At 39.1% G+C, this 10,173-nt stretch overlaps 2 protein-coding genes across 2 annotated transcripts in view; both read right to left on the bottom strand.

Moving 5' to 3' along the window:
• LOC118322068 (mpv17-like protein 2) overlaps positions 1-6,670 on the bottom strand; it is a 7,737-nt gene extending 1,067 nt beyond the window's left edge. Inside the window, exons 1-4 of the mRNA XM_035653650.1 lie at positions 6,481-6,670; positions 3,796-3,957; positions 3,368-3,444; positions 1,780-1,908 (exon numbers count right to left, since the gene is read on the bottom strand). Coding sequence (XP_035509543.1) covers positions 1,780-1,908; positions 3,368-3,444; positions 3,796-3,957; positions 6,481-6,670 — 558 coding nt within the window. The remainder of the gene's footprint in view (positions 1-1,779; positions 1,909-3,367; positions 3,445-3,795; positions 3,958-6,480) is intronic.
• Positions 6,671-9,156: 2,486 nt separating this feature from the next.
• The window catches only part of LOC118321363 (mpv17-like protein 2), a 3,139-nt gene continuing 2,122 nt past the window's right edge, over positions 9,157-10,173 (bottom strand). Inside the window, exons 5-6 of the mRNA XM_035652628.1 lie at positions 9,910-10,038; positions 9,157-9,667 (exon numbers count right to left, since the gene is read on the bottom strand). Of these exons, the coding sequence (XP_035508521.1) occupies positions 9,569-9,667; positions 9,910-10,038 (228 nt within the window). The 3' untranslated portion in view covers positions 9,157-9,568. The remainder of the gene's footprint in view (positions 9,668-9,909; positions 10,039-10,173) is intronic.

Below are 10,173 nucleotides of genomic sequence, written 5' to 3'. Positions count from 1 at the left end.
CGCTGCCTGCAAAAAGTATTCGGCCCCCTGAACTTTTTCAACCTTTTGACACATTTCAGCTTCAAACAAAAGATATAAAATTTTTATTTTTTGTGAAGAACTCACCAACAAGTGGGACACAATTGTGAAGTGGGAAACGAAATCTATTGAGATATTTTAAACTTTTTAGCAAATAAAAAAACTTGAAAAGTTGTGCGTGGCAAATTATTCGGGCCCCTTTACTTTCAGTGCAGCAAACTCACTCCAGGAAGTTCAGCGAGGATCTCTGAATGATCCTAATGTTGTACCTAACATGACTGATGGGTGAGTAAATAGAACCACCTGGTGTTTGGTAATCAAGGTCTCTGTATAAATGCTACCTGCTCTGTGATTAGTCTCAGGTTCTGTTGAAAGCGCAGAGAGCATCATGAAGACAAGGAACACACAAGCAGGTCCGTAATACTGTTGTGGAGAGTTTAAAGCCGGATTTGGATACAAAAAAGATTTCCCAAAGCTTTAAACATCCAAGGAGCACTGTGCAAGCGATCATTTTGAGAATGGAAGGAGTATCAGACCACTGCAAATCTACCAAGACCTGGCCGTCCCTCTAAAAAATTCAGCTCAGACAAGGAAAAGAACTGATCAGAGATGGCTAAGCCAAGAGGCCCATGATCACTCTGGGATGAACCTGCAGAAGAACTACAGCTGAGGTGGGAGAGTCGTCCATAGGGACAACCAATCAGTCGTACACTGCACAATCTGGCCTTATGGAAGAGTGGCAAAGGAAGAAAGCCACTTTCTCAAAGATATCCATAAAAAGTCTCGTCTAAAGTTCCACAAGCCACCTGGGAGGACACACAAACATTGTGGAAGCAAGCGTGCTCTGGTCAGATGAAACAAATCGAACTTTTGCCCACAATGCAAAACGATATGGTTTGCGTAAAAAGCAACACAGCTCATCACCCTCAACACACCATCCCCACTGTCAAACATGGGTGGTGGCAGCATCATGGGTTTGAGGCCTGCTTTTCTCAGCAGGGACAGGGAAGATGGTTAAAAATTGAGGGGAAGATGGATGGCAGCCAAATACAGGACATTCTGGGGAGAAAACCTGTTGAGTCTGCAAAAGACCTGGAAACTCGGGACGGAGATTGTATCTTCCAACAAGACAATGATCCCAAACATACAGCATAATCTACAAAGTAATGGGTTCACAAATAACGTATCCCAGGTGTTAGAATGGGCCAAGTCAAAGTCCAGACCTGAATCCAATCAGGAATCTGTGGGAAAGAGCTGAAAACTGCTGTCACAAACGCTCTCCATCCAACCTCACTGAGCTCGAAAGCTGTTTGCAAAGGGAAGAATGGGCCAAGAATTTCAGTCTCTCGATGTGCAAAACTGATAGAGACATACCCCAAGCGACTTGCAGCCTGTAATCGCAGGCAAAAGGTGCTCTCAAAGTATTTTAACGCAAGGGGCCGACATAATTTGCACGCCCCACTTTTATTTTTTATTAGTTTTAAAAAGTTTCAAAAAATCCAATAGATTTCGTTCCACTTCACAAATTGTGTCCCACTTGTTGGTATTTCTTCACAAAAATAAAAATTTTATATCTTTATGTTTGGGGAAGGCTGACTGAAATCGTGGCAAAAAAGGGTTGAAACAGGTCAAGGCCGAATACTTTCGCAAGGCACTGTATATATGCATATATAATTAAATATGTTAATATTATCATGCAACAAGTAAAACTATCAAGAAGCAAAATGTCTGTTTAATCTCCTGTATGGCAGACTTATTTACTCTGTGTTTGAGGTAGGACAGGAAGACATCCCATCCTAAACTGATAATGTTGATGTACATGAGGCGGTATTTGGGCGAGACATAGTAGAAGTTGAACATCTGAACGGGGGGCCAAACACAACAGTCCGCCTGCAGGTAAGAACAACATAGATTAACATAAACAAACCTGCAAAGATTACCCAGCAAACACTGTTAAAACATTTGAGAAGAGTGAAGTGTGCGAGCAGGCTGGGAGATCAACACATGGCACAACCCTGGTAACCTGATTGGCTCTAACTGGGAGGGTTGTATTTGCTCTATCAGTCAGTCGACCAAGATTTGTTTTTACAAATCTGATTGAAAGGAGAACCGCCAGTGAGCTTCTTAAATTACATAATTTTCTAATACATTGTAAGAAAACAGTCTCAGCTGCAAAGGGTCAGCAGTAACACAAAGAAAAACAGCAGGGAGCTGTTTGATGCAGGAGAGTGTGTAAATATAATCTGCTCAATAAGTACACAAATGCAGGCGCTTGAAGCCTTGAAGAACCAAACAAAAGTGAACATACAGCAATGCCAGCTGCTCTGTGAGGCTGTACTTAAATGGCCAGTGTGTTTGAGCTGAATGCTAACGTCGGCATGCTAACATACAATTCAAGAGAGCTTGTGGGTCCAAGATAGGATTGTTCAGCCATCCAAGAACTCATTATTAAAGGGGTGGATGTGGTCTTCGGATTTCGATGGACAACTGAAGATCACCATCTTAGTTTAGCATATTACATGCTAACTGAAGCTGATGGGAATGGCATCACTTTTACAGGTATTTGTTCATAAACCAATGACAAAAATAAAAACTTGACTTGACGATGGTGCTAGATGTTAAGTTTCTGCAGTTCATCTTGAGTATGGCGCAGGGTAAGTGACAAAGTTTAGACAAATCAGAAGGCCTCAGAGGCTATATCCTTCCTGAAGTCAGCTACTGATCTAGCCAATGATAAGCCAGAGACTATTTATTCAACCAAGGTGGTAACTCATGCCTCTAACATAGCAACGCACTGCATCGGCTAAAGGCTTTACTGGTCACTAGTTTCTGAGGCTGGCAACAAGTACACAGACACTAGCCACGGATCTGTCCAGTCTCTTTCTTTCATTCTTTCTTTTGCTGACAGCGTTTGGCACAATAACTTTGATATGTCTGCTTTATTTCAAAAGGAAATCTTATTTGTTTCACATGTTTTTTCCCACTGGAATAACCTTAACATTACTTCAGACCTGAACTGGTAGAAATTCTGGTGCCTATCTTCTAAAGATCTGATTATAAATGACGGTGACAGAAGTGAGTTGTAAAAGGATTCATTGTTTTTATCCCTTGAATGGTTAGATTATTCTGGGGATTTTCCAGAGTGATGGGTTAATGTATGAAAAGGGATTCACTGTCTGTTGGTAGGTTTTGTTTTGTTCTTCTTTAAATAAATATTTTATATGAACACGAAAGCACAGAAATCATCTCTGGTTTAAAACAATGGTGAGTAACGAGTGTATAACAATGTGAGCACATGTGCACTGAACTGCTGTTCTACTGCAGGTCAGACCCTGACAGGTGTACTTGCCTTATAATATTCCCAGAACTTCCCTTTGAAGTCCCTCCATCCTTCAGATAAAGTGTGTCCCTCCATGAGACCCATACCTGCAATAAACAGTTGTCAGATGTGCGTCAGTGCCAAGCTTCATCAACTAACTTCAGATAAGTTCAGAGGCCGGAGGAGTGATGAACTCTTATAAAGCATGACTTACAAAAAACAACAACCTGTCATGTAAAATGCAAACTCTTTACAGACGACCTTTGAACTCCATCTGACTCACCTCTGCTATTGACGCAGGCCGTTTTTTTTTCTTCACCTACGCCTTCAAGTATGACCTTTGTTTTGAGTGTGTCATAGAGAAACTGCTTATGTGCTAACATCCTGACAAATGAGTGTATGTGTACACTAAGGGAGGATGGAGACAGGCTGCTTAGATTAAATAAAATTTTTCCCACCTAAAAAATACCACATCCCGATTATCGGTGAGGCGATCAGCTGGTCCGCCAGAACCTTCTTGACCAACGTGTTCATAGCTCTTCCAACGTACGCGCTGTCCAGCCGGCCGTACCAGTGGTGCAGCAGTGGACCAGTGGAGCAGCCAATCACAAACGTGTAGCCTTAAGGGGTGGAAAAAAGGGGAAAAGAATGAATGGCAATGAGACACATGGTGCACATCTTGTATTTATAAACGTTTATATTTTCACAACTCTGTTAAATCTTTTTTTTTTGGTATAACATTATACTTTAAAAGATTGTGCTTGTGAGACTTAAAACACCAGGTTGAAAATCAGTGTTTTACTCCCCTCTCTGGTTAAATGTTTCACCTCTGAAAACACCCAGAATTACTGATGGGTAAAGCTGAGTGTGTGCTCTGTTGCACCTGTAACCACACCCAACAGTGTTGTCCTGGAGTACACCTGCCCATCACTGCACTAAGGTGAAGTTAAACCACTGGAGATTTTCAGGTAAAATTACTTAAATGTTTTTATTAATTATTCTTTCCTGAGAATTAAAGAACCAGTGTGGAGGATTTAGTGGCATCCCGCAGATTAAAACCATCCCATCCCAAGTGCAAAGGAGACACTAGGGTGGCCACGAAAGTTGCAAAAAATGTAAAAATGTGTGATTTGTCAGTTTTAAGCTACTTGCAACATGGTGGGTAACATGGTGGCCTCTGTAGAAGAAGAAGCGCTCCCTCTGTAGATAAAAAGATGTGTGCTAGGCCCACTAATGTTTACTCTAATGACCCACAACTACTACAACTACGACAAATATCACTCCAGTCATATTATCAACAACACAACACTGGTGGGTCTCATCAGCGTACAGAGGCGAGGTGGAGCAGCTGGTATAAAAACAACCCGCTCTGATGACAATCAGGTGACAACTGTTGACTGAATTCAACACACATTGATGGCTCCTGTGTTGAGATAGTCAGAAGTTTCTCACATTTCTGCTGACCTCAGCTGGTCACACAACTGCACCTCCCTGACCAAGAAGGCACAATAGTGTCTCCACAGACTCTATCAAATGAGGAGAGCCAGATTCCTCCCTGCTCGAGGGTGTCTTGACCTGATCACTGTCTGGTATTAGAACTGCAACAATTTACACCACAAGTCTACAGAGGATAGTGAAGACAGATGAGTCCATCATTCATGACATTTGCACTGAACACTGCACAAACAGCTTGCCTGACTTTTTGCACCCACAGTACATATCCTGTATACATAAATATCCTCAGGGACACACTGCTGCTCCTATACTCTAATTTCTATTTACACTTCCTGTTCATTTATATTTATACTCTCTATTCTCTCTACCTTCTTGTACAGTAGTTCTGACTGTTGCTACATGTCTGTACCTGTTTTGTGTCTTGTTTTATGTATAGTCTTAATATTTGCTTCACTCCCACTGAATGTCGTATCAGGAGAAACACAATTTTGTTCTCTATGTATTGTATATACTGCACTGTATACAGATGGATGGCAAAGTCTCTCTTATCTGACACACAGCATATCCTTTTTATTGTACAGCTTTTTGGCAAAATACAAGGGTCTGACCATATGCTGAATGTTGACTGAATCTTGTCTGAATTTATTCACAACAAGCCGTAACAAATTCTGAGTTTGGGAAATGAGGGCTGGGAAATAAAACAAAAGTAATATGTATTGGAAATAAACACTTCATCAATACAAATAGGAAAATTGTAGGGATGTAATGAAACACTCAACTCACAATTCAATCCAATTCAAAATACTTTGAGTTCACCATATGATTTTCTCCTATTTCTTTAACGAAATGAGATTTAATACGAATTATGACTAAAAAGGATTCCTTTAATCACAAAAATTTACAAAATACAAATATATTTTCTCCTATATTTTCTCTATTAAATTAAAGAATCCTTTTTGATTTATGTGGTAGGATATAAACGGTGCATGTTTACTTTTCTTTTGAAAAGTGAAAATAAAACCTGTCAACCATGGAAAACAGCCAAACAGGATGGTGCATCCTTAATTTCAAGGATGCAAGGGTGCTATGAGTGAATCACCACAGCTGCTTCCACCCTTTGGATTACGCATCCTGCCCTCAGTCACGTCATACAACTGGTAAAGCCTAAGAAATGATCCTTAAAGATAAAGTGATTGAATGAAAGAAACCATAGGTAGTGGAGAGGATGGAGAGGTACTCAGCAACAATTTTGCATAACAAAACATTAACATCAAACCTTGTTACCTATGTGCCTTCATGTATAAAGTGGTTAAATTCAACCAGTGGTGTAGTGAAGTGTATACGCAGGTATACAGAATAAACCTATTTAGTCTAAAGTCTCAGTTGTGCATCATTCAGTGGTGTTCTGTGAGCTGAATGTTGTATTTCCTAGGATGGTGAAGGCTTCACAATAATTATGTAGTTGTCTTACACCTGTCTGTGACTTAAATTAAACATATATCGCGATAGATTTTTCAGCTATATCGCCCTGACACAGCTGTTGCTAAACCACATTCAAATAAAAGTTTTCCAAAGCAATTTATGATGATGCCTCTATATTTAATTTCATTCAGCCTGAGGTCAGTCATTAAAGGTGGGTGGTGATATTCCCATATTGCAATCCTCCCAGCTGCACTTGTCTCTCTCACCTATCCTCTTCCAGTCTCGGACTTTGTCTGGCTCCTGGTGGATCTCCCAGCTCTGCTGCACAAAGTCTCCCATCGCCAGCAAGGATCCTCCAGTCAGCGTGTTGGTGACCAGCAGGAACTGGTCATCGAATAACGACCGCCAGGTAAACCGAGCCTGGACCAGAAACTGTTTACGCACCTTCTGAAGCATGATGTCGGGACCACAGAGAGAGCTGTCATCTGCAGGAGAAATAAAGCTATCTGTCTCTCTTTGACAAAAGACTGAATATGAAAAAACTATCTTATTTATTTAGGGCCTCCAGGGTGAGCTACAAAATGTTTAACAAATAAAGCTTTAAGCCTTTAGCCAACATGTAGTCCACAAGAAAGGCAGACTCTTTATCAGTTATCCAGTGAGAGCTGGAGACATAGAAGGCCCCACCTCCAACACAACAAAATAAAACAAACAACAAAACACATCTCCAGTCACAAATAGGAATAGACTAAAAAGCCTGAGTACCTTTAAAAATCCAGAAGGCCTCTTTTCCATAAGTTAATATTTCCCCCCTGGGTTTTAAATTGACCTGATCATTACCGATGAAATAAAATGCATTAATAATGATTACTGGGTGTTATATTTCTCCTCTTATGATGGAGGTTCTGTGTTCTGTGATATTGTCTTTTAGTGTGGTGGTTCCCAACCAAGCCAAAGCTCGACGGGGGGTCGTGCGGCCTTCTTGAATTTAAGGGGTCTAAGAAAACTTTGAAAATGTATACAGACAGTCTATATCTCAGCATTTGTTTCTGTGAAGAAAACTGAATGAAATTGTTATTTATTCACAAAGTCTTTACTCTGTGAACTCTGTGATAAACAGCCTCAGTCCTGCATTGGACAATTCCAAACAACCAAAGAGCAAATAGACCAATGAGAAAACAGAGAATTGTATAAAAAGTTCCAAAAAGCATCAGGGAAACTCATCTCTGATCAATATTCACAGGAAATAATCTGCTCAAAATCCATCCAAATCACTTGTTTTATATAAACTCAATAAAATATGTCACTTAGTCGGGGGTCACTAGTTTACTCAATGATAGAAAAGGAAAGGAAAATGGTTGGAAACCATTGCTTTAGTGAATATCACGTTGCACGTGCATATTCCAGGTAATGGAGCTGTTTTTATTTATTATCTCACCTGTGACTGGATGAATACATTTTTGTGTTTCTGGTAAATTTGCAGATAACACAGAAATTATTGTTCCTATTTTTAAAGCTCATGATGAACTCTTGACCCGATGCTTATGCAGCTAACTGTTAGCCTATAGCTAGCAGTCCAGCTGACTATGTAGCTGGACCATTTACTGTACCTTTTTCTATTTGGCATAACACAAGCGCTACATTGACTTTTTTTGTAAAATGATACATAAAATTTTACAATGATAACTCAGCTTAATACCTAATGTAGCAAACCAATGAGTCGGTGTTAGGTTTCCCTTTAACCTAGCTACCTTAAAGCTGCAACTAAGTAACTTTTATAAATAACTTTTTGTCATTATTTGTTAAGTTTTCACTGTTCTGACAATAGTACATGAATTCCTCTGGCTTGTTATAATGCTATAACAGTATTTGCAAGTATCTACCGGGCCTTAACAAAAACAACCAATCAGAGCCAAGAAAGATATAAAGATGTTTTGGGTTGGAAGCTTGTAGATAGATTGTTACCAAACTGTAACAACTTTAAAACTGGAAGTTGACCTTATTTTACAGTTCAACCAACTTTTTAATTAGTTAATACACAAATTCTGACCCCTCAGCTTCTTTCAAGTTTCTGCAGAATATCTATTTTCTACTTTATAACAGAGGACACAATTAATGTATTTATACTAAACTTGAAAACTGTTTTTCATCAATCAAATTTAAGAGGATACAACGTACAAGAAAACCATCACATACTTTAAAAACAGTCAAGAAATGTAATCATATTGTTTATTTTGCAAATTTCATGTCATTTCATTTTCTTATTGCCATGTCTTTTTAAAATTAAACTGCTACTAAAATTCAACAATAAAAATACAATAAATACAGTTCATCAGGACTCTGTACGTATTTTTAATTACATACATTAGTACAAAATTAAAAAATATATAAAGCTCAACCGATTTCTTGCTTTATGCAGTGTTTCTATCATCACTAACCTGACCTGCCAAAACAAAGTATTTAATAACAAATTAGCTGCTGTTGTAATAAAGTACAGAACACCAAGTCAAATGTATAGTTACTAGTGTAAAACTACTACTGCATGGTTTGAAAATAAATACATTTAACATCTTCAGTGTATCAGGAATTAAGTACAATCAAGGATTCAGTTTGATATGATAAAAATATAAAAGCTCTTATATTTAATAATAATCACAATCATGCAGTTATTTTTTATAGGTACCTTAAAGGAATAAACTGAAGATGAAATCTGACATGAACAGAGAGCAGCGCTGGTCTACATATTAAGGCAAAGTTTATGCGGGTTAATATAATAAACATTTAAAAACTAGCAGCTGTCTAATGAAGCTGTTTCACATCAATATTGATTCTTTCATGTCAAAACAGAAGCAAAACAACACAGAAAAAAAGGTGCAACAAGATAATACAGATGATACTTCAGATGTTCTGGAAATGATTTGTCTGTCAAGTAGCTTGTTGAATGTTGTGTTAATGGCAGGAGTTACGCTCCAGCCTTGGTTGTGATTAAAAGAAAACCCACTACCATCAGAGGTATTGGCCCGACAGGCAGTGAAACAGCTTCTCATCCCTGAATCCTCCTGTTGGAGTGCACATCTTTCTGACATAAATAAAAAAACAAACTGGACAGAGACACATTAAAACTCTACAGACAAGAAGGGAAAAGTGTTCCAGCACTTCAAATTAAACATCCACAACTCCTCTGAACGCACACACAGAGATGTGGTCGGTTTAAACTTTGAGAGAGGAGCGGTTTGTCAGAGAAAAACGACCACCCGAATAACTGTCGTGACAGTCTCACAACATTTTGCCAAGGCGGGAAAAGAGCAAAATTTTGCGATGAACGACTTTACAGTTGAGTACGAGCTCCGTCTCTTAAGCTTTCTCCTCCAGAGGTTTGGGTGGTGGGAGAGCTTCCTGCTGTACATCCACAACACTGCTGTCTGACACCACTGCAGCAGGGTGGCTGTCATCCTGCAAACACAACATACACACATCAATGTAATCACTTTACTTTTAACTACTAGTAGAAAACTCAATGAAGAGTATTTAGAGTTTTGATATACGGTATTCTATGCGTGTTACTGAAGTATCTACTTCTTTTATAATTTAACATACTGTACATAACAGAATGATAGATACACATAAATAAAAAAATATCTAAAAAAATTATCTATAAAAAATCGTATGTTTAATCTCCTTTGTGTCTGACTTACTCTGTGTTTGAGGTAGGACAAGTAGGTGTCCCACCCTAAGGTGATAAAGTTGATGTAGACAACGCGGAATTTGGGTGAGAGAAAGTAGAAGTTGATCATCTGAGCGGCCGGCCAAACACACCAATCCGCCTGCAGGCAAGAACAACACAGATTAGCATAAACAAACCTGGTAAAGATTACCCAGCAAACATTGGTACTGTAACTATGAGAAGAGGAAGGAAGTCTGCTCGGCCGCTGAGCAGGCTGGGAGATCAACACATGGCA

The sequence above is a fragment of the Morone saxatilis genome, unplaced genomic scaffold (assembly GCF_004916995.1).
Source record: "Morone saxatilis isolate NCDOM2014 unplaced genomic scaffold, NCSU_SB_2.0 Contig12, whole genome shotgun sequence".
Taxonomy (NCBI): Eukaryota; Metazoa; Chordata; class Actinopteri; family Moronidae; genus Morone; species Morone saxatilis.
Note: the sequence above shows the minus strand (reverse complement) of the source record. Positions and strands in the feature narration are given on the sequence as shown.